This window comes from Hippocampus zosterae, chromosome 21 (genome assembly GCF_025434085.1).
Source record: "Hippocampus zosterae strain Florida chromosome 21, ASM2543408v3, whole genome shotgun sequence".
NCBI classification, from domain to species: domain Eukaryota; kingdom Metazoa; phylum Chordata; class Actinopteri; order Syngnathiformes; family Syngnathidae; genus Hippocampus; species Hippocampus zosterae.
Window position 1 is genome coordinate 2,878,526 of NC_067471.1, and position 24,019 is coordinate 2,902,544.

At 43.8% G+C, this 24,019-nt stretch overlaps 2 protein-coding genes and 1 long non-coding RNA gene across 4 annotated transcripts in view; 2 read left to right on the forward strand and 1 right to left on the reverse strand.

The window, feature by feature from the left end:
- The first annotated feature begins 8,558 nt into the window (after positions 1–8,558).
- Positions 8,559–11,557, forward strand: LOC127594077 (gastrula zinc finger protein XlCGF62.1-like). The gene is made up of 2 exons (XM_052055983.1): positions 8,559–8,636; positions 10,780–11,557. Exons 1-2 carry the CDS (start codon positions 8,559–8,561, stop codon positions 11,554–11,556), a joined length of 855 nt encoding a protein of 284 aa, XP_051911943.1. The 3' UTR covers position 11,557.
- A 3,603-nt stretch (positions 11,558–15,160) lies between these two features.
- On the forward strand, positions 15,161–18,146 carry LOC127593761 (uncharacterized). 2 transcript variants are annotated; one of them, XR_007960488.1, is made up of 3 exons: positions 15,161–15,553; positions 15,646–15,791; positions 17,486–18,146. It is a non-coding gene; the product is annotated as an uncharacterized LOC127593761 (long non-coding RNA). The 2 variants fall into 2 exon arrangements; XR_007960487.1 differs by lacking the exon at positions 15,161–15,553 and having other exon boundaries at positions 15,573–15,791.
- A 2,190-nt stretch (positions 18,147–20,336) lies between these two features.
- Positions 20,337–24,019, reverse strand: part of LOC127593737 (proton myo-inositol cotransporter-like) — a 39,797-nt gene continuing 36,114 nt past the window's right edge. Inside the window, exon 10 of the mRNA XM_052055360.1 lies at positions 20,337–22,718. Within this exon, the coding sequence (XP_051911320.1) occupies positions 22,492–22,718 (227 nt within the window). The 3' untranslated portion in view covers positions 20,337–22,491. The remainder of the gene's footprint in view (positions 22,719–24,019) is intronic.

The window sequence follows — 24,019 nt, forward strand, 5'->3', positions numbered from 1 at the left end:
ACAGTGTGTTAAAGTCCCGTCTCATGCGTTCAACAACTCCGATGGTGTCGTGGGTTCGCGCACAACAATATCCAATGTCCATGACTTTGTTTTGCAGCACTCTAAAAAGTGCATCAGTTTCACTGAAAATGCCCTCATAAAAAAGCATGTCGATGCTTCTGACAGCCATCGATAATGTCCAGTGACCATCATTTGAGTATCATTGTCCCAGCGATCGGGATCATAGGTTTGCGATACTAGTTTTTTTAACACAGCTGTTTTCTCCAACACTTCCAAGACATACGCAGCTACAGCAGGGGCTCGCCTATCATCAAATCCTAAAAATGCTTCCATCACCACAGTCCACTTCACTTTTGGCAACATAGCGCAAAATAACAGATCTGTGCTTTGTTTGTGATATCCGTAGTCTCGTCCAACTCTATGGAAACAAATGGGGCAGCATTGAGCTCCCTTTTTAGATCATTTATTATCACATCGCCGAAAGCTTCAATTATATCGTTCTGTATTCTATTGGACAAGCCAGAAAGCACACTGGATGAGTCCAAATGTCTAGCTAACCTCTCATCTTTCTCATCAAAAGCATGTGATAGTTCTACATAATCGCCACGATTAGAAGAGCTTGCCCTCTCGTCGTGATCACGAAATGCCACCTCCCGTTGAGCGAAAAAGCAGGTTGCATGAATGAGGTCTTTCACAATCTCTCGGTTTTCCCTTACCTTGGCATTGCGGATGCTAACGTTGAACCTCCGCTGTTCGTTCAATGCCAAATCGATCCTTGCGCTTTTCATATCACAATATCCAGACAAGTTGAGAACAAAAGGCAGGGAAAACAGTAAAGACGGGTTTTCGAAGGACAGCCACATCACCGTTCTTTTCGGCTTTACCACTCCGTTTGAAAAGTTGTCCGGGCTGTCCCGTAGTTTGAAGCAAACCTTTTCACTCCGGCATTGGTCTACCTGTGTTAATCACGTCCACTTTTGACTGAAAGTCCAGTTTTGAGAAGTTTTTTAAGCTTCGATATATAATCCTTTTCTTCCATTTTGGCTGTCCGACGTAGCAAATTTAAAAAAGGATCGCATTTGACTCGCCTGGCGCCTCTGCACAGAAGAAGAGCGCAACGTACCTGTTTGCCCTCTTTGTACGCCCTCTTAATTGGACAGAGAACGATCTGCCGCAACCTATGCCTTTTCACTGCGGTTTTATTTCCCATCAGCAAATCTAAATATGTCACCAAAAAACATTAAACTTTAATGGTTTAAAAACATTAGCCAGACTTAGGAAAAGCAGATCAAATAAATGTATCTGCAAATGTTATATTGCTGATGTGCAGATGTACGGCAAGCAGGACGTGCCAGTTGCAGGTATCAACCCAGTTTGTGATGATTGCGCAATGCAATGCGCGTTCAGAGGTGCGGCACTGCCTCACCTGCCTCCCCTGACCGCACGTCCCTGATTGGTGGGTATCGGTAAAATCCGATTCAAGCGCCGTTTTATTCATGTTAAACGTCACCTATCTGCCCTTTCCTAGGCGCAATGAATGCACCATACCGGTAATTGTTTTGGTGTTTGGGTTGAATACGGACGGTAGCCGTGCGTCACATACAGTCCAGTACACAACTGGCGAAACACTGGAAGTTCGCGCAAGCAGCAGCGAGGAAACTACTGTATTTAATGCTTCCGCAACATTCAGATCTTATGTTTGGAAATACTACGGCTTCGAAAAGAAAGACGGAAAGATTGATAAAAACTCCGTAATTTGCAAAGAATGTCGCACTGCGAAGCAATGGCAATACAATGGCAGCACCACAAATATGCAGACCACTTAAAACGATGGCACCACATCACCGACAAGTTACATTTTCTTTGCACAAAACCCAATTGTGAAAGGGCTTTAATAAGTTGTTTTACACGTTCTACTGTTTATAAGGAATAAAGTAGTCTACTTTTTGCAATACCATACTGAATTCCATCTTTTTTTAAACTTTTTTTCTTTGCGTATTTGCATCATGGTTAATTGCACAATATCACAACAAATTGCACTGTATCGTATCGGATCGCATTGATTTGAACTAAATGTGTATCACATCGTGAAGACGGTGAAACGTATCGCATCGTGTCGCCACAAAATTCCATGTATCGTTTAAGTATCGCATCGCTGGTAGTGCATCGAGATGTGTATCGAATCGTCCTCAATGCTGAGATTCACATCCCTATTGAATAGCATTCAAAAATATTGTCATATTTTGACTACTTCATTTTTATCGTTCCTATTTATTTATTTTTTTACGTATGACTTTGGTAAGATTTAAGTTGCTGTATTTCTGTGACCACTGTGGTATTTTCTTTCATTAACGAGAGGTAAAACAATTCTGTCCCGTGTATATTTTAAAACGACAGGCGAACAGACGAAATGTATCCGCTATATTGTTGTGGACGGTTTAATGCGAAGGTGAAAATTTTGAGATAAATACAGGAAAATACTATGAAGCGTGTGGAAGCGCGTGTTTTTTTCTGTAAGCGCGTGTTTCGGTCGAAATAAAAGCGCTTGAGCGACGTATGTACACTACAGCAAGTCCATTGGGTCAAACTTCATGTCACGCGTGAAGTGTAATTAAAAAACGAGATTGAGTTGCTTATAATCGCGGAATTTAAATTAAAGGCGCATTTGCGGTGCAAACGTGTCACCAGAGGTTATCCGTGAGAAACGAAGTTCGTTTTGACACGAAAATTGTCCAAAAGCTTTGCCGTACATGCGTTGGCTCCCCGTAGAACAAAATACAACACTAGCTTACTTGAAAGATAAAAAAGGCTCTAAATAACAACCTTCTTCTCAAATCTCAACTGGAGGTATAGTAGCTCCGGTCAATCACGCAGGACGTCCATCAATATTGTATTTGGACAAAACATCACTCGTTCAAGCTTCTGGGACTAGCTTAATTTAGCCCAGCTTGTTCGCTGCCAACAAGCAGACGCGTTTCGTTGCGAGGCAGAGATCCAGCGTGAGCGGAATTTTTTTCGGATTGATGGTATGAAAATGTGTGCCAAAAGGACATCGGATATGGAAAAGGAGCTTTGTGGAACAAAAGAGGACAACGACGCTGTTTTCAGGAAGTCCCGAGCTCACTCACGCAGAGCAGGTTTGATCACTTCTAGATATTACTTTCTTTTTTTTTGGCGAGACCTTCATTACGTTATTGCCATACGTTATGTGAAAACATCCAGTATCGCGTGACTTGAACTTATCTATCCGTTCACCGAAACGCTGATCCTTATTCGTGTCGTAGCTGGATTTGGGTAAGATGTGGAGTCCACACAAATTTAAATAAAAAATAATCAAAGTTACTTCTCAAAAAGTAAAAATGCAGATATGATGGAAAAACTCCTATTGTTTTTTAAAATGTAATCAACAAGACCAACGTCACTGAAAAGAGGTAGAAAAAGGAATGAAAATTCTGTTTACATGTTGTCAATAAGTTAAGAATAAAGGATGCTTCGACATTTTAAAAACAAAGAAAAGTAAAGCTACTTTATTGTTGTTGCACATTTTGTACATAAGGTAATTCACTGTGCTTAGCACAAGCAAACACACATCATCCCACAAGCATTTACAAACACAACAATTGACCAAAAGTCAGTCCTGATTGAAGGTTCATCAGACTGCCCACTTTTTTGGCAAATGATGACAAATTAAAAAAAAAATACTTAGCACTTGTGGAAATGGGTTTGGAGTGTAAGATGCTTACAATCAGACATACCATCTTTAATTGTATTGGAGAACAGTTTTTCTATCAGTGAACGTTTAGAACACCTGAATCAAATGTTTGGAGAAAAAAGGCAACCTGGGTTTAAAAGCATTTCCACTCAGAGCCGCCTGCGTAACTGTTGGCAACCTATTCCATATGCATGCAGCGTCACAGGAAATACAGCTTCACCGTGCTTACTTTGTACTGTGGGCTCCACGAATTGAACCAGATCTACAGAAATCAGAGATCAATTGGGTTCATATTCAATTAACTCTCATGGTTCTCGTAACCTTCATTGTAAATATAAACCAAAATTCCAAGTGTCTTTGTCTTCTTGTATCTTGCAGATATCAGTGAAGATGTTCATCCTGAGAGTCAGGCGCCAGAGCCCCCGGACATTAAAGAGGAAGATGAGTATGAAGCAGTCCACCATTTTAAAGAGGAACTGGTGCAGCAGTCCCCTTACATTAAAAAAGAGCAGGAGTCTGAGTGCCCTTGCATGAAGAAGGAGGGAGAAGAACCCCACTTCATAAAAGAGGCAAAGGAGGAAGAGTATATCTGGAAGTTGTTATCAACTGGTGTCCCTTTGAAGTGTGACGAAGGTGAAAGTGAAGCGAGTCGAGGTGCAGAGCTCCCAAGCAGTAGCTCACGTCAACACATGACAACAGAAGCAGACGGCTTCTTAGCTCCACTATCAGATAGCAATGACACTTTGTCACACACTCCTCATGCTGGTGTTGATGATGGCGATAGTGATGGGTCCATGAGGCCTCATGAGGCGTGTCGACACAATGACACATTGTGTTGATACTGTACCGATACTGTGTCACTGACCACTGCCACCTGCTGGACCTTCAAAATCCCTGCAGCCAACCCACTTGACAGACTGAACAAACTGATTTGATGATGACGTGTATACAATGCACTACCTCACTCTACCCAATGACTGGTACTGAATGAGTTAAAAGCTCAGTGTAGCCACAAGCGCCATTGTTTATGTTGTTGTTTATGCTGTTTATATTGTCTATACCCCTCTTCCTCAACTGGCGGACCGCGATCCACGACCGGATTATTTATTTTGGTAAAATGAGTATTTTGTTTTGCTTTTGTTAAATTAAGGGAAAAAAAGACAACTGCTGTTTAACAAAGTTAAAGTAAAAAATGTCTTATTTCCCTAAAAGGGCTATTTCTATTATTAAGCAGGCACAACTTAACAAAATAAAAGAGTTCCTCTGCCTCAACACAATACCTCTCATTATTTGCTGTGTACTGGCAAAGTGAATAATTGTTATTTTCATGCACCCCATTATTGGTTGGTTGTGAGGAGTGTTGATTTGTATAAGCTTGACCATACTAAATGGGCATATAGCCCTGCTCCCCATGACCACCGTGCATGGGACCGGATCTTGGTCTTATAAAAAAAAAAGTGGCCCGACAGCATTTCGAGTTGAGGACCACAGGTCTATACTGTTCAGATTACATGTATTTTTTTATATAGTGTAGCTGCTATCCTTTCTTAGCTGCATGTGTTTAATGCACAGCATGTTTACATGCATGTATGCACTGAAGATTGAGAGGAAGAAATTTCATCTATGCTGCATGTCATACATAAAGCATATTTGACAATAAAGATGACATTGACCCTTGACAACATCATTCACATCCATGCATTCATATTGTATCATTAAATGTGTTTCAATGATGTGAAATTCATGTGAATGAGGATGCTTGTGGGCTTCACAATTTTTGATTTAGAAAAATAAGATGCTCCAGTGTTTTAAATTTCAGTCTGTTGCATTTAATGCATGCCATTTCCTCTGTTGTGGAGAAGACACACACACAATGGAATAAAACATGTCAAAAATCCGAGAGGCACTTGGTGAGACAAGGGGATTTTAATGAATACCTTATTCTCCAAAAGGAGATCAAAATGGCTCTACGCGGCGGACAATTTGTATTTGTCCGGAAGCTGCTCCATAATATGCACGTACTGTAGCAACGTCACTCGAGTGAAGCGCGTCTCAGCACTCAGCAGTCGATAGTCTGCTGCTCTCAGCTGTGCGCGCGAGGACGTACTTGCGGCGCCGACCCAACACACGCCACATACTAAGCTTTGAACTACGACAACAGCTAAGCTAGCCTAGCCGATGTAATGATGGTCAGCAGACAAGGTTGTGTGTGACCTTTAATAGCAACGTGGCAGAGTCATCAAACATGCGGTGTGCTCACTCGCAGTCACTTTCTGCAACTCCCCCTTAGAGGCGGGACCTCTCAATCAACTGGAGTATGACGTACAGTACAACAAACGTTCATAAAACACTTCTCATATAATAATAGCCTATTATATGACAGCCGGCATGACGCTAGAAGTCAGACGGACACATTTTTTCTGATAATCAGTGTGTTTTCCGTATTGCCCAAACATATATTTTTATTCCAGCGAGGGTGAGGTCTAGCTTGTTTCGGCAATCGGCATCGTGTAGCCAGACGCACTTCCTTAGGATACACTGTGCGGGCGTTTGCTGCGTCAACGCCCCCTGGACTAAGTGCCGCAGCTTGGACTGTGCCAAGCAGCAGATGCAGTCTAAACTGCACCGGTGCAGTTCACGTGTCAATTAGCAGCCTGGACTGTGTCAACGCAGCCGATGTGTCAATTAGCAGCCTGGACTGTGTCAACGCAGCCGATGCAGTCTAAACTGCGCCGGTGCAGTTCATGTGTCAATCACTTGAAGTAATGAAGCGGCACATGCACCGACACGTGGTTTGCTCTGTGAGCCCAGCGCATGCATCAACGCATCGGTGTCGCTGGACCCATCACGAGATGACGATGATAATAATGAAGAGTCTGAAGGTGATGTGACGTCCTCGCATGGTGGGATGCCTCCACGTGGCGCGAGGGGGAACGCCGGGGGACTCGAGCCCCTGCTGCGGCTAAATACCTACCAGCTGACGGGGAAGGAGGAAGGACCTCACCGGAAGGAGAGACACCTGATGCTCGCACCGTCGGAACGGAGGGAAGTGGGAGTAGCCGCCCCACAACCCTCCTTAAATAAAAGTCAGGCGAGGGCCCTTCTAGGACCCGCACGAGGCACGACGAGGGGGAAAAAAGGTTCCCCAGGGGGCGAGTTGGGGATGGTAAGAAGAAAGCGCAAGCAAGGCGGGATGGACCAAAGACATTTGGGAGGGTGGGTGAAAGACAGACTGGTGGGGATTCACCCCCATCCAGGCCCTGAAAGCAAGAGGGGAGCAAGGAGCAGAAACAATAAAAGAAGAGAGAGGAATGAAAGAAGGGGAGAGAGGAGGAGAGGAAGGGCGGGGCGGGAAGGGGGAAACAGAACTGAGACTCGGGACAAGAACGGTGAACGAGTGATAGTCACATGGAATGTGAGGAGATTGAGTGTGAGAGAAACATTTAGAAAGCGGTTGAGGAGAGTAGCAGGAAGAGTCAACAAAGAAAACTGGGAAATAGTGCTGATGACAGAACTAAAGGCAGATGAAGCCGGGGTGGTGTGGTTGGGTGAGGAGGATGAACAGGTAGTGCTGGTTCATGGGAGGAAAGCCGGAGTGATGCTGAGGGGAACGGCATTAAGGACGTGGATAGAGGAAGGACAGCAGAAGTGGCTGGGAGAGAGAGTGGTGGCGGTGGTGCTGGGAGGGCTCCGGTTGGTATCGGTCTACCAACCGAGCTGGGGAACGGACGAACGAGAGATGGAGAGATGCCGACGAGATATGGGGAGCCAGGTGGGAATGGGAGGGAGGGAAAGACTGATAATTGGAGGAGACTTCAATGCGAGTGTGGGAGCGAATGTGAAGATAGGAGGAGTCTGTGGGGGGCATGGGTTGGGGAGGATGAATGAAGCCGGAAGGGATTTAATAGAATGGTGTCGGGAGCACGATCTGGCATACGTTAATAGCTATAGGAGGTTTAGAAGGAGGGGGACGTGGCGACACATGGCAAGCGGGAAATGGTATGAGTTGGATGGATTTCTTGTGAAAGGGAATGAGAGACATCGCATGGTGAAAAGGATGTGGACCATGAATGAGTATGAATTGTCAGACCATAGACCGGTGTGTATGAAGGTGAATGGGGAGTGGAAGAGATGGAGGACAGAAGAGAGGACCCAAAGGAGAACGGTACAAGCGAAGTGGGAGGTGTTGAAATTGGAGGAAAAGAAAAGAGAATATGAGGAGAGGACAAGAGAGAAATTGGAGGAGTTGAACAAGGTAAGACGGGGAAAGGAGAGTGGGTGGACAGAGCTGGCGAACATAATGGTGGAAACAGCAGTGGAGGTATGTGGAAGGGAGAGAAGAGAATTATCCAATCCTTGGACGGTAGGGAGAGAGGAGGAGATAGAAGAGATGAAGAAGAGGATAGGGGAGAGGGTAGACAGAAGAAATAAGAAATTGGAGACACTGAATGCGAGGAGAAGGTTGAGAGTGAGGGGAGGAGGGAAAGGAGTGGAGGAGATGGAAGAAGAACTCACCAGGCTAAAAGCGGAAGTGAAGGAAACGCGAAAGGAATTGAAGAAACTACTGAGGAAACTGGAAAGAGACTGGTAGGAAGGAGTGATTGAGGACTGTCAGGAAGCATGTTCTAGAGGAAGGATTGGTGACATGTACAAATGTTTGAGGAAGTTGGGAAAAAGGGATAGACCGGCCGCTCGAAGCACGACGGTGACGACAGAGGAGTTCAGGGAACATTTTGAAAGTGTGTCGAGGGAAAGGTATGAGGAAGAACCAAGAGTGATAGAAGAGGCAGTTCAAGGAGCAGTAGATCTCAGAAACGATAGCAGAGCGAGTGAAGCAAACGAGACCATGAATGAGGTGCCAGAGAGGGAAGAAATCATGGAGGCTATGGGGGAGATACAAGAGTCAGCACCGGGAGAAGATGGGGTGAGAATAGGATTTATACGGAGCGCGTGTGAGGAAGTGAGAGAAAGAGTGATTAAGATAGTGAGGCAGATGTTTGAGCAGAGGGCGGACCGATGGGAGGGTAGTGTAAAAGTGGGACTTATGGTACCGATACATAAGAAAGGGGATAGGAATGACAGAAACAACTATAGAGGAGTGTGCCTGCTGAGTATGGGCAGCAGGGTGTTAGGCAGAATATTAGCGAAGCGACTGAGTTGGTGGGCCGAACACCTGGGGCTCCTTGACGAAAACCAAGCGGGCTTTAGGAAAGGGAGGTCCACAGCAGATGTAACGCAAATGATGGTACGCATTCAGGAGGATGTAGAAGATTGTAAAAAGAGAGTGACTCAGGAAGGGGTAAGGGACATGAAGGATAACAACTGGCCATGTGCAAGATTGTTAGATTTAAAAAAGGCGTATCCGAGAGTGAGCAAACCAGCGCTATGGATGTTACTAGAAAGGTACGGGTTGAAAGGCAGATGTCTGGACACCATTATGGACTTGCATGAGACGACAGAGTATAAGGTGAGGGGAAGGGAGGGAGTGAGTGGAGGATGGATGCCAGCGAGAGGGCTGAGGGAAGGATGCTCAACATCACCGATCCTCTTTAACATCTACCATCAGGCGGTGATGAGGCAGGCACTAGCGGCGAGGAATCAAGGTAACAGGGAGGAAAAAATGGTGGTGTGGAGGTGGATACCAGGAGGGTCATTCGCAGGTGAACATGGCTGGGAGAGAGGGAGCTCGGAAACAAAGGAAGTGAGGGTATCGTGCGCCTTGTTTGCTGATGACACTACTATAGTGGGGACGAAAGGAGAGATAGACGAGTGTAAGGAGAGTGAAAAGGGTAATGGCCCAGTGGGAAGAGAGGAATAATGAGGAGAAGGAGGAGGTGCTGGAGTTTGGAACGCAAGAGGGGGAGGAGATCAGAGTGTTGGGAAGCTGGATTGGGACTCGGGCAGATGTGAGAAACAGGATCAAGAGGGCAGGAAAGCTATGGGGGAGTGTGAAGGGGTGGTTGAAGGGGACACGACTATCTAAGAGGTGGCAAGGGAGAGTAGTAGAGGCGTGTGTGGAGAGCAGCTTGCTATATGACTGTCAAGTAAGAACATGGATGAAGAAGGACGTGGGGAAACTTCAGAAGTGGATGGATAGGTGCTACAGGTATGTGTGGAGTGATAGGAATGGAGAACCACTGAAGCAAATGCAAGAAAGAGGAGTGAATATGTATGATGTAAGGAAAATGTTGGGACTAAAATCCATCGAGTGGAAAATCGAGAGGCGAGTGTTGCAGAGAATTGGACATGTGATGCGTATGGGAAATGAAAGACTAACAAAAGCCATGGTATTGGGATGGTGGGAGGAACTGGAAGGAAGAGGGAAGAGGATGGGGCGCAAAAGGAAAACGGTGTTGTACTGGAAGAGAGTGATGAGGAATGCAGGGATGGACTGGACGGAGGTAGAAAGATTGACGAACGACAGGGAAGGATGGAAGCGGAGAGTGAGAGAGCGAATGGATCACCTGTATGAATGGGAAAATCAGAAAGGCCACAGATATGAGGTGGGAAGGAACGAGGAAAGACTGGAAAGGAATGTGAGGAGGGCGAATGATGGGTTGGTATGTCGGTATGACGGGTGCGGAAAAGTATGCAGGAGTAGAGCTGGTCTAACCATACACGAAAAATGCATACACCGCAAAAACGAGGAACAGGTGGAGTTTGAGTGCGAGAAGTGTGAGAGGAGGTTTGCGTCGAAAGGAAATAAAATGAGTCACCAAAGGAGTTGCACGGGAGGAGCGTATGAGGAGAAGGGAGAAAGGAGACAGTGTGGAGGGTGTGATAGGTGGGTGACGAAAGCAAACTATGCCAGACACGTGAGGGGGTGTGAAAGAGTCTGCAGAGAGTATGAGGGGGAGAGGGAAGGAGGGAGAGGGGAGGGGCGAAGGGCGAATGGGGAGGGGGGGCGCGGAGGGAGAAGGGTAGCTTGCTGGAGGTGTGGGAAGGAAATGTTGGCGGGGAACCTTGCGAGACACCAACGGGATTCGTGCCGGATGTGGGACCCGGGAGGGGGGGCAAGTCCCTGACGGGGGCCGATTGCCCAGGATCGGATCGGATCGGTGATGTGACGTGTTACACAAAAAAAGCGCTGGAAGTGTTCTCAGTGTCGGAAAACCTACGCTTATAAGAGCCGTTTGAAACAACACACAAGAACCCACACTGGTGAGAAACCATTTGTCTGTTCACATTGTGGCCGAAGATTCTCTCATAAGGTACACTTAAAAACACACACAAGAACCCACACCGGCGAGAAACCTTTTGCATGTTCGATTTGTGGCAGTATATTCTCTCAGAAGGGAAGCTTGATAAGTCACATCAGAGCCCACACTGGTGAGAAACATTTTGCATGTTCAGTTTGTGCTCAAAGATTCTCTCATAAGACGAGCTTCGAAATACACACAAGAACCCACACCGGTGAGAAACCTTTTTCCTGTTCAGTTTGTGACCAGAGATTCTCTCAGAGGACATACTTAAAAACACACACTGGTGAGAAACCTTTTACCTGTTCAGATTGTGGCGAAACATTCTCTCTGAAGCATCACTTAAAAATACATTCCAGAACCCACACTGGTGAGAAGCCCTCTGAATGTTTAATTTGTGGCCAAAGATTCTCTCAGAACGGACACTTAAGAAGTCACACGAAATACCAGAGTGGTGAGAGACCTTTTGAATGCCAAATTTGTAGCCAAAAATTATCTCATAAGGGAGGCTTGAAAAGGCACACAAGAACCCACACAGGTGAGAAACCATTTGGATGCTCAGTTTGTGACCATCGATTTTCTCAGAAGGATAAGATCAAGAGAAACAAGTGTGCTGGTTTGGGGTTGCAGAGTGCTGACCCATGAGTTTAAATTCCGAGCTGCCGGCTCAGTTCATTGGTGTATTTGAAGGGACAGGAAGTGAGGTTTGAGCTACAAAGATTACCTACTTAGCAAAAGAAACATTGTTGATGTTGCATACACAAACATAAAATATATTATGATAACATGCACACAACTGAGCGTGATCAACTGGTAAGGTATTCCTAAAAGAGTAATTATACAAATATATATTTCAGTCTATGTAACGTCTTCTGTTTTATCTTCATATAGTCCGTGTATTTAAAAAAAAGGCACTGGTGGCAAAATACTTCAAGCAATGCATGCACTTTGTCTAATGTTTTAGTAATGTTCATATAAAGTAAGTTAACGAGCGATGAGATGGACCACAGAAACGTTGTCTTTTGATGTGAAGGTGAGAACACGTGAATATGATTCTGAATAAATAAAATACAAATCATCAAACAGTGAGTCATTTTTGTCAGCATCAGTCTTCAAGGAGGATCGGTCATTCGGTTGTTTACATTTGTAGAATAGCAACTGATCACAGACATGACACAAATTGTAACCTTTTCATGCACAAATAAGGATACCTTGTAAACCTGATAACCTGTCCACTCCAGTCACCACTGTCCCTTTCTGGCTTTCAGAACAACTAATTCCCACCCCCAGTGCACAATAAATATTTATTCTGTTCTATTCTTATTATGCAATTGCTCACAGGGCTCGAGACTAACTTTTTCCACTGGTGCGCCCACATTCTTTTCTTTGTTGCACCAGCACTTATGTTCGGTGCAGTAGTGGTAGTTTTGCGCTATCTTGACTCATAGGTGTCTCTTTTTACACCCCACTCGTATAGAGTGAATTATCTTATGCCCTGGATTGCAGTTAATGTCACTGCAGCGGTTTTCACTCTAATAAACCATAGTCATACCAGCAAAAATATTTTTTACATGGTCCTTTGAGGGGAATTAATAAAAATTCCAGACAACGATTTCCTCTCACGAAGAACAAACCAGACGCAAGCGCTTAACTCATCTGCCACTCTACTTAAAAAGACAATGAAGTGACAAATGAGCACCAAGAGATCTGAGAACTGAACTCATGGGGCCTGGAAATTAACAAGGATTTTCTGAAGACGGTTCAGCGGAGAAAAGCACCATTTCCTGTTTTAGAAATGACAATAATCGCCGCTCAGGAATTAACTTTAGTTTAGCCCCGCCCCCTTGTTTGTTTTGTTTACGAACGCTACCTCAGAGTCCTACTTGATTATTTTATTGACTTGATCTATATTCACATTGGGAAAGCAATTAAGAATATATTTTCATTTGGAATGCAGATTTGACAATAGACAAAAGCATTTTATTACATTGCATCGTCAAAGGTTAAAAACAAGCCAAAAGCCGGGTATCCCCAGCTCACCTTTTCAGTGATCATATTGGAATGAATGAGGTGAGATTCATTATTTATTGTAGGACTGTCCATTTAAAACATATTAACAAATGATAACTTCTTCTATTGACATGTTAAAAAAGGGTAAATATTTTGGAGTCAACCGCATGGTATATTTTGTTTTGAAATGCAATAAATTAATCAATCTGGAGGTGACTATGTGAAAGACCTACACTGGAAGAAGTTTTCAAAACGTGACTTGTTGGGTTTACCTGGTGCTTGAAGAGGGGCGGGGCTGCCACTGACGCGTGGCCGTTCGCTCGACGTATAAAAATCGGCATCACTGCTTAGTATGAGCGGCCCGGTAGTCCAGTGGTTAGCACGTCGGCTTCACAGTGATAAAAATATGAGATGCCGTTTTTGTTGCAATTTATTCTCACTTAGGCATAAAATGAAGCCCCGCAGCAACAACCCTCTTTCATCAAGACAAAAATCCCAACACCACTACCTAATGGACTCACTGCAACACGATCATACACACACGCACGCACGCACGCACGCACGCACGCACGCACACACACACACACACACACACACACACACACACACACACACACACACACACACACACACATTGGTGTTTTGGTGCATTTTCAGGACGTCCGTTTGTTCACCCGACATATGGGTACATGCCTTTCCCGTGGTCCTACAGGCTCCAAAAAAATATGGTAACCATGAAAAAAAATCAGGAAGACAGCCATCTACTCAGATTTTGGCTAAGACGTAATTTTTTTTTGATTTATGACAAAACTACTACATATGAGGACATTGACAGGTTTTCGTGTATTATGGAGACAGTCACCTCAAACACACTACCATTTCCTGTTTTTGTGAATTTTGAGCCCCCTAGATACACATCATTTTCAAGTATATATGACTTATGAAGACCAGCTAAGAGTAAAGTGTGTATTTTTAAATTGACTCATGTTACATACCAACAGTATATGTTAGGCACATGTGTCCAATTGTCATGCTCGGGCATGGGGAGAACTCTACAAAGGAAGGAAGCCCAGATTCAAACATTCATATATCAATTGCTGAACTGTGAGGCGAATGTGCCAAACAGTCGTTACACCCGTCATCCCTCAAATATTCACATTAACAATACAAGATAGTAAAATAAGCTGTGAAGAAGAAGAGACGGTTAAATATGTGGTCAGTCCACTTTCTTATTTTTTAATTGCTGACAAATATGAAATTATGAACACAGAAAACATGCCACCTCCTCTCCATGACACAAAGCACTGCAATAGATGAGGGTTGTTTGAACTAAAGATTATGTCAAAATGTGAATACTGCGATGAAGAATTTTTAATGAATCTGGCCATATATTGTGCCATGTGTGTAGCAACTTCTTTAGCTACCGTTAGACAAAAGCAACTTTTATAAAAGTATTGAAATTCTTGAAATAGGATGAATTCAAATGTTTTAGGGTTTTTCCGAAATATCACCTCAAACCTAATAAGCCTATCTTTTGTGAGAAGTTTGTATATAGTACGTACGTTTATGTACAGCAGGGGTGTCCAAGGTCGGTCCTCAAGGGCCGCTGTCTTTTTGTTTTCCAGCTCTCCCAGGATGTTCTAATGCTGCATCAGAGCTGACTGATGAACTGATCATCTGAAACAGGTGTGATGCAGCCGGGAGAGCTGGAAAACAGGCAGGACAGTGGCCCTCCAGGCCCAGATCGGGACATGCCTGAAATACAGTATAATCAACCATAGGCGGCGCGGTAGTCCAGTCGTTAGCACGTCGGCTTCACAGTGCAGAGGTACCGGGTTCGATTCCAGCTCCGGCCTCCCTGTGTGGAGTTTGCATGTTCTCCCCGGGCCTGCGTGGGTTTTCTCCGGGTGCTCCGGTTTCCTCCCACATTCCAAAAACATGCATGGCAGGCTGATTGAACACTCTAAATTGTCCCTAGGTGGGAGTGTGAGCGTGGATGGTTGTTCGTCTCTGTGTGCCCTGTGATTGGCTGGCAACCAATTCGGGGTGTCCCCTGCCTGCTGCCCGAAGACAGCTGGGATAGGCTCCAGCACCCCCCGCGACCCTAGTGAGGATCAAGCTGCTCGGAAGATGAATGAATGTTTAGTATGATAAAACACCCACTTCGTCGACTCGTCAGCATGGCCTAATGGTGATCTATGTTTGTGTCCGCTTTTCTTTATCAGATATGTGGATCTTTTCGATTCAATCGTGCGTGCTCGCTTTGTTTGTTCCTTTGTCTTGGGTCCGTTGTGCTTTATGTTTGCTGCATCACAATTACTGTTCACAATCAGCAGTTTAAACAGCGTGGGCAAAAATCTTGCAATCATAGTGGTGTCTTTCTTTAGTTATTTTTTTGCATAGTTGTCACGTTTGTCCGGCTGCACTGGAATGTTTTAAAAAACGGAATAATTTGGTTACGGCGCCCCACTTTCGGGTATGACCGCTGGGACTTGTAGTCCTTTTGTTCGATTCCACTTGAGACGTTTCTATTGTAAGGTTTCTTACGTTTAGAATAATGATGACGAAATTAATACATAGCGTCAAATCATGGTTTATTAAATCATTTATGAAAATTATTGTCAAGTTGAAGGTATTAAATGAATGAATGTCAACTATACACGTTTACATTGTGATGCATGAAAATCCATCCAATTAATTCTGTTGCATTTATGTGTACTTTAGGTGATGACCTGCTTCTAATGCTTCTACAACTGCGTCTGCTATTCTGCTGCTGCATCACCTTTGCCAGACATCCAAGATCGTAGCGATGCAATGGTAAAAGCTTAAATTAGGCCCCTTGGGATACACCTTAGTTATTGGACTCAAAAGTAAGCGTCCCAGTGTAAAAAATAATTAAAAACATGATGTTATTCTTTCTCAATTTGGAGATGATTTTTGTCAAATTTATGGCTACTATTAAAGCCACATACAATATGGCGGATGGGCTGATATATCGCTTTGAAGGGGTTGAACAATTGTCTGCTACAGAATTTACAAGTAAAACGGTTCAAATGGCTCTTGAGTTGCAGACGCAAATGAAATATTTTCCTCCTCACATGCCATACGATGACAGTCCAAACCCGTCATGTGGGAATCTTAACGTGTACCTAAATGTCCGAAAACCATCTCTCAACGGTCATTTATGTTGACATCTTTACCTATGCTCACATCACCCTCGGAAAACATTCAAACGATCGCCCAAGTATTCGCAATTTTCGGGTGTTTTCCTCTTCATAGAGGCGCCCATTTTAACTCACTTTGTCATTTCAGGAGAGAATCGCGTCGTGAAAATAAAAACACATGACATGTATTGCCACATTACACAATGCCACTCTTTGTAAAAAATGTGCAGGACTCTCGTAATAACGTGTTCGTCGCGTACAAGCCTGCGTACCGAACCTTATTTTTCCGTCATGGCGTGATTGGCTGTTGCAGATAAGACGGGCCATCCATCAAACAAAAATGGCATCACTGTTTCTTTATGTTTTTAATATCTACGTGACAAGCAACTCAACATTAGCATTTCACAACGCCAAAATAGCTACCTCGAAACGAGACTTCATTGAAGTGAAGTGAAGTGTCAATTTGGCCATCACTATTACATCTATCCATCTATCTATTTTCTACAACCATCTATTTTTTGGCCACGGCATTTGTCAAAGGAGAAGAATCTGTGCTTTGTGGTTGCGCCTTCTCGGCAGCACGCATGCACCAGCGCTGATTTTGATTTGGAGGAATGGCGGCGCGATTTGACTGTCGCGTCTGGACAGCCCCCGGGGCGCTTGTGTTTTCTGCGCCGATAATGGGCAGCATTTTTCACAGCCCTGTTTGTTTAGCGGAGATGACGGCGCTGTTGGACAGTCTGCTCTGGTGCAGTTGGATGGATGGCTTGTGGAGCTTGTTTTTGGAATGTAGGAGAACCGGAGTACTCGTAGTTTGGGGACCCCTAAATATTCAACGCAAAATGCAAAAAAAAAAGATTCTTGCTGTCCCAGGGCAGCTCTTCCATGAGGCAAAGAAGCTGAGGTCAACATTAAGCTTATTTTGTCATTTCATTGTTCATTTCCACTTCATCATTTGTGTCACCAGTTTTGTCGTGTGGAAACTGGTTTGTCTGCCTTGTACAGTAGGTGAGCTCTTTTTTTGGGGTCCATCTCTCTCTGCACATTGAATAAAAATCAGGACAGGTAAGCTGCCGTTTTCTTTCCAGCTCTTTTTTGAGCAAGTTAGCTTTTCAGGATTGCTTTTGTCTTCCTCTCCCGTGGCTGTCCGTAGCATTATGCGGAAACGTTGCGGTGTTTTTGTGTTGGATTATTTGGTTTTATTCTGTCAAGCTTGTTGAATTGAAATGTTGCGTTGGTTTGTGAGCAAGTGGTAAAAAAAGCGCTTGTGTGTGATTTCAGATCACAACATGTTTGTTTGCTGCCGTCAAGCCGGAAGCTAGTAGCTTGGCTCAACAAAGCAGGAAAATAATTAGGGGCAAATTTTTGAACGTCTTGCAATTCCTTCACTTGTGACTTAGGGAAACGCACCGTGGCTCTCCTTACAAGGGACATTGGAAGGTCGCAGAGTGATCCAGTGTCTTCGCAGGGACCATGGCTAGAAGAGTGGAGGACCATCTCCAATGTCCGACCTGTTTGGACATCTTCAAGGATCCCGTGGTACTGTCGTGTAGTCCCAGCTTCTGTCACTCATGTCTACTGCAATGGTAGGAGCAGGAAGGACATCGATCTTGCCCAGTCTGGAGGACAGATTTTGTTCAATGGATCCACCTTTGAGACCCTTATTTGAAAGATGACATGATTTTCTCAAGAGGCAAGCGCCAGTAGCTCACAGATCTGTGCATGCAAGAAAGGCAACAGCGAGAAAAGGGATGCTGACACTCAAACTGTCCACGAGTCCACTTTTGAGAAATTCGGTGTTACCCACTCAGTGCCACTCGCTCACAGCTTCCTCGCCACCTTTTGTGTCGCTACAGCAGAAATCCGCCAGGGGGCACCCTGGCCTCACAGAAGCTTCTGAAGAGGGCCAAGCAAAGCTTGGAGGGAGGCAACCCCTTTGGAGAAAGAAGAAATCCAACTCTTTTCAGACATTTTCAGTTTGCAGATGACTCTGCGCAAAATCTGTAAAATTAACGGAGTAAAATAACAGTTCTTGGAATAAAAGGTGACATTTTATCGTTAGACCAGGGGTGTCAAACTCATTTCACATTGTGGGCCACATACGGCCTCGGTAGATGTCAAGCGGGCAGGATCATTAAAATTATATCATACTCTGCTACAAATAATTAAAATAACATGTCTTTCCTTTGTTTTGGTCTAAAGAAGCACAAGAACATTTGGAAAATGTTGAAATTTAATGAACATATGTTTTACAAAACATTTCATGAAGCACCTTAGATTTCCTTAGACAAATGTGCAATTGACTTTTGTCATTCACATATTGGCATTGCAACTGATCTCACTGACTGTACAAAGGCACAAAACTTTAACAAGTAATTGGTATTGAAAAATATAGCAATGCATTTTAAGATTAAACCAGATTTCAAAAGAAAGGAATTTTTAAACCATTTACACATGTGCATATAAAATCTAAATTTAATCCCTGCCTACACAGTAGAAACTAAGGAGATTGCTATTAAATGTGTAAGGAAGAACGTATTCACATGTCCTTGATAGCGCCTGCTGTGTTTGGTCTGTCTCAGTGACAGACTGAGACTGCTGTTGTCTTCTTCTCTGATCAAAACAGTGTGTCCCCTAGCGGACACTCCATGAACTGCACGTTATTAGAAATATTAATTCCGTGTCTTTTGTGCATTTTTTTTTCACTTTTAAATTATCCTGGGGGCCTGATCGAACCTCCTTGGGGCCGGTTCCGGCCCGCGGGCCGCCTGTTTGCCTGGGTTCGACACTACAATACCATTCAATAGTGATGGGAATTCCGGCTCCTTTTAGAGAGCCGGTCCTTTTGGATCGGCTCCCTAAAAAGAGCCGGCTCTTCCGGCTCCCAAATGGCTCCTCAGTTTCTTTGTTGCTTAAATTAATTTAATACCAAAAATAACGTAATATTAAGTGTAAAATTAAGTACTAATGCAAAAAATAGACATTATATCAAATATTTATTATTTATATGGCTTTATTTATATTCTTCTGAACATACTCAACATGGAGTGCTACAAAAATAAAAACTAAGTACAAAGACCCATCTCTAAACAAGGTCGTCAAAACGTTCCAATCTCTGCTAGCTCTCTCGTTTCCTCGTCTGTCTTGTTCACGTGCTGCTCAGTGTGCTGCTGTGTGTGTCTCTTCTTTAACCCCTCCCCCTTCTCTAAACTGCAGCGCGCGCGTGTGTGTGTGTGTGTAACCCTCCCCTTCCGGCTCCCAATGAGGTCGGAGCCGGCTCCCAATGAGGTCGGAGCCGGCTCCCATCGTTCACTTCAAAGAGCCGGCTCTCGGAGCCGGCTCGTTCGCGAACGCCACATCACTACCATTCAATGCTGTATGTCATTTTTCTCAGTAGACAATGCAGGGGAAAGACCCCTAATATCAGTGGCCCCCAAAAACCGAGCCACAGACCGGGCCAAGGCCCATTTGGTACAGAGACAGACGAAGATGTATTTTCTATATTATTATTATAACTAAAACCCCACCCAACCCTCACCACCTCACCGACCCCGTCGATTACCTTCCAAAGGGGCACAAAAGAAGGGCTTGGTGATAAGAGTATATGATGAGAGAATCACGACCAGCGGCGACCTTTGCCCATATTTACGTCATCAGACGTGGCGGCAATGTGCGCGACTCTGTTCAACGGGAATCCGCATTCTAAACATTGGCTGGAAGGTTTAAATAAACTGAATACGGCAATGAAGGAAAACAAAGAAGCACGCAGAAAGTAATTGGAACAATTTGACGAGCACGTACAGTACATCAAACGCGCAGCTTAGGTGCAGCCATAACTTCCGAATTTTCGAAGATGAAGCTATTGTGACAAGAGAAGTCCCCCCTGCCCCCGGAATTATCTCCAGAATGACGCGGGGGGGGGGGGGGGGGAGCTGTTGTGCATGTTGTGTCGTCAAAAACAAGACAAACCGCCAATTTAAAAGCAGTTTTTAAAAAATGGTTGCCGGTCTGCGAACAGCTATCACAACTGGTCCGTCAGACAAAAAAATGTCCTAAATATAGCAAGGAGGGCGGAGGTGGGAATCATTCTCGGAAACAGCCGACATTTTGTTCCTGCTCAAATAGAGAAAAAATGTGGAATGATAATAAGGCCGAGAAAACATACCTGATTTGTCTACGTTGTTCTAATTAAACGCTTTGTGTTAACTCCCTGTTGTCATAGCAACCCTGAAATAAAGCCCCAAACGCACGACGGATTCACTCATTTATTTATTTCCCCACACACATAATATAATATAAACTCTAGCAAAACATTTTACAACTCAGACAATTAAATACACTAGAGATCACTTTATTGGTCTTTCTCTACTTGGTCGAAAAGTGTTGAAATGTACGGATCTGCTACAGAGCCCCAGACATGACATTTAAAAAACAAACAAAAATACTCGTGTACACGCTCTAACTATTATGTACGCACGGGGCACAATTTTGTGGGTACTAATTATTACTTCGTGCGTATGGACTACTTCATCGTGTGTACAAAATAGAAAGTGCGCACGAAGTCGTCGTGGCCTATTCCGGGTCAATATAACGAAAAATCGAGCGCACCTTCTTTCAATATTGAAAGATCGAAGCAAAGGTACATTATATACAGGGGCAGCGTGATCGATTTTTTAAAAGCTTGGGATAAGTTACAAGGACATCATGAAAAGCTTGACATTGCAAGGAATTATGATCACCGAGAAACATTTGAAAAGCCTGTTTTTTAGAGCCAGCTCGCTTTCCTGGCGGAGGTAAGACTCGGACGACGGATCGATTGTATTGTAACGCTCTGGGTTACGCACGTGATTGCCGGTGGATGTATACGAAATGAAAACTTTTTTTGTCATAATATCACTACTTAATGTTGGTAGAAAATAAACATTAAAAAACGTCAGATGCAATAATTTTTGGGTTTTGAAGTACAGTGACTGATTTGGTCAGTGAGGAAGCGAGTCTGTGAAGGTGCGTTCGATTTGTTTACCGTTTTGTCCAAGAAGGGATCAGCGCTACTTAGTGTGCACGTTGTAACTATTTCGTAGTTCTTCGTGGGTACATAACAGTTACATTGTGTGCACAAAGTATTTTTTTTCAAATGTCATGTGTGGGGTTCCGTATAAATGCACAGTCACGTGAAACACGATATTACGCACAACAACTGCTCAGTTTGTGGACAGTTTGAAACACAGTTGCTGAAAGGCTAACACGACACAACGTGCAGCCTGAAACAATCACGGCAAGATTTGGTCAGAAATTGCACAGCCCGGAAATGGAACACTCCGGTGGGTGTACAAAATGTTTTTTTTTAAAAACATACACAAAGCATATTTTGATGATACTTTCATTCCCCACTATGAAGTACAAGTAGTTTATAAGCCAAGACTAGAGGAGAAACATTTAGAAATATTTTTCAGGATGATCCACTTCTTAGATTGTGCCAGTGTACTTATTACAATGAAGTTTCAAACTGTGCGTCATGTTACTGTGGTTCAGACTTTAAAAACAAAATAAAAAAAAAACATTTGCAAAGTACAAGAAAGTTGTATTTCACTTTAAGTTCAACACAACTGCATTGAATCTTTAAGAACTGTTTTCAAATATTTATTTCAGTACAATCCTTCACATTTATGCACAGCACATTTTTGGAAAATTTCTTAAAGCGTAACAAGTTCACCATAAAAACAGGCGTACTTTCACACTTGTAAAATGGAATACGCCAAATCCTACTTACGGGTCATGATGACGTGACGATCATATGAATTTGATCTCTTTGTACATAAGGCTGTGGTGGAAGACAGAAAAAAAAATCACAAATAACCAGCAAAGGTAAAAAAAAAAGGATCATACGTAACTTTTGGACTCAGGGCGGCCACGAGGCACTGTCACAAAAAAAACCCACAGGCATAATTATCTTTACTGTCTGATGAAATACTGCAAGAAATGAGCTCCTCACATTTCCGGAAGCTACTAGTTTTGCTGTTTTCAGCCGACCACTCTCACTCCGTCTCTGGAAAAATAGAAGCTGTGAGGCACTCCAAATAAATAAGACGTGAGGGTGCTATATACTACAAAGCTTGAGCGACATTGTGCCCATCCCCCCAAAAAGACTAACTTGATTTGACTCAATGTCGATTGACTTTGTGAGCATTATTTGATCAAGTCTCCAAGAGGAAGACACACCGCATCTTTTGTTTTTCGATTACAGTATGTCCTCACGACATATTTGTGGTGCACAGCTTGAGATTTGTCTCTAAATTTGCCGTCGATTCAGTGGAGGAGCTGACAAGTAAAACATTCACAAGGAGGCTCCCAGCTCACATTTGAAACAAATCAAGAGCAACCTAACATACTGTATGTGACAAAACGTCTAATCAACGTCAGATGCGTCGTTGTCCGATAGATGGTAATTTGACCCCTTGACCCGGATGTATTCCACTTGACGCCCCTCATCCGAGTCGGACGCGCCGCACGAGCACAGCTTGTTCTCAAAGAGCGCCTCGATTTCCTCCAGCCGGCGAGCTTTGGTCTCGGGCAGGCACCCGTAGATGAAGATGAAGCCCAGGAAGGCCATACTGGAATAAAGGAAGAACACCCCTGCAGGGAGAAGTCGCCAAAAGAAAGGACATAAATGTCACGGCACGTCGACGCGAGAACACAATGTGACTGTCTTGTAACTCTTTTTTTTTCCCTTCAACACCTTTGTAGAAAGAGACATGGAAAAACATGCTGAGGGGCATCTCAGTAGACAGACTCTGAAATACTTGGAGAGGCTGTTCTACACATAGCTCGTACAATGAACACACTGAAAGAAGTTAAATGAGATAGACGCACTCTCCAGTTTCCCCGCTGTAAAGCCCAATGACATTAATTAAACATGTAGCATCATGATGGTCATAGAAATCTATCTGTCTGTCTGTCTGTCTGCCTGCCTGCCTGCCTGCCTGCCTACCTATCCATCCATCCATCCATCCATCCATCCATCCATCCATCCATCCATCCATCCATCCATCCATCCATCCATCCATCCATCCATCCATCCATCCATCCATCCATCCATCCATCCATCCATCCATCCATCCATCCATCCATCCATCCATCCATCCATCCATCCATCCATCCATCCATCCATCCATCCATCCATCCATCCATCCATCCATCCATCCATCCATCCATCCATCTATCTATCTATCTATCTATCTATCTATCTATCTATCTATCTATCTATCTATCTATCTATCTATCTATCTATCTATCTATCTATCTATCTATCTATCTATCTATCTATCTATCTATCTATCTATCTATCTATGTACTAGCTAGCAAGCTCGCTAGCTAGCAAGCGAGCGAGTTACCTCGCGAGCTAACAAGCTCTTTAGCGAGCTAACAAGCTAGCAAGCTATAGCAAGAACCATTGCAGATGTTTTGCCAAAAAGAAAGATTTTGTGTGGCTATTTGTGAGGCTATTCTCCCCTCCGCTCATACAATGAACACTCTGACAGAAGTTAAATGAAAAAACCCAACGAATTAAACACGCAGCATCATGATCGTCATAGACATCTATTTATCTGTCTCGCTAGCCAGCTATAGTGAGAACCACAGAATTTTTTTTACCAACAAGAAAGGTTTTGTGTGGAAGTTCCATAAAGTAGTCGTCAATCTAGGCCAGTGATTCCCAACCACCGTGCCGTGGCACATTAGTGTGCCCTGAGGACTCTAACGGTGTGCCGCGGGAACTAATCACAATTTACGTAATTGGTATGAAAACGATTTATTAACAACAAATAATGTATCTTTGTCAGGTTATCTATGCCAGCAACTTAGAGTGACAGCAAGAACAAATAAATGACCTTCTGTTAGAATCTAACATTTAGATGGTAAAAAGTAAGAACCTGACA

Coding starts and splice junctions, on each gene's coding strand:
- LOC127594077 (XM_052055983.1), top strand. CDS start 8,559: ATGAATGAGGTGCCAGAGAGGGAAGAAATCATGGAGGCTATGGGGGAG. Junction 8,637..10,779: donor CAGCACCGGGAGAAGATGGG/GTGAGAATAGGA, acceptor TCGGTGATGTGA/CGTGTTACACAAAAAAAGCG.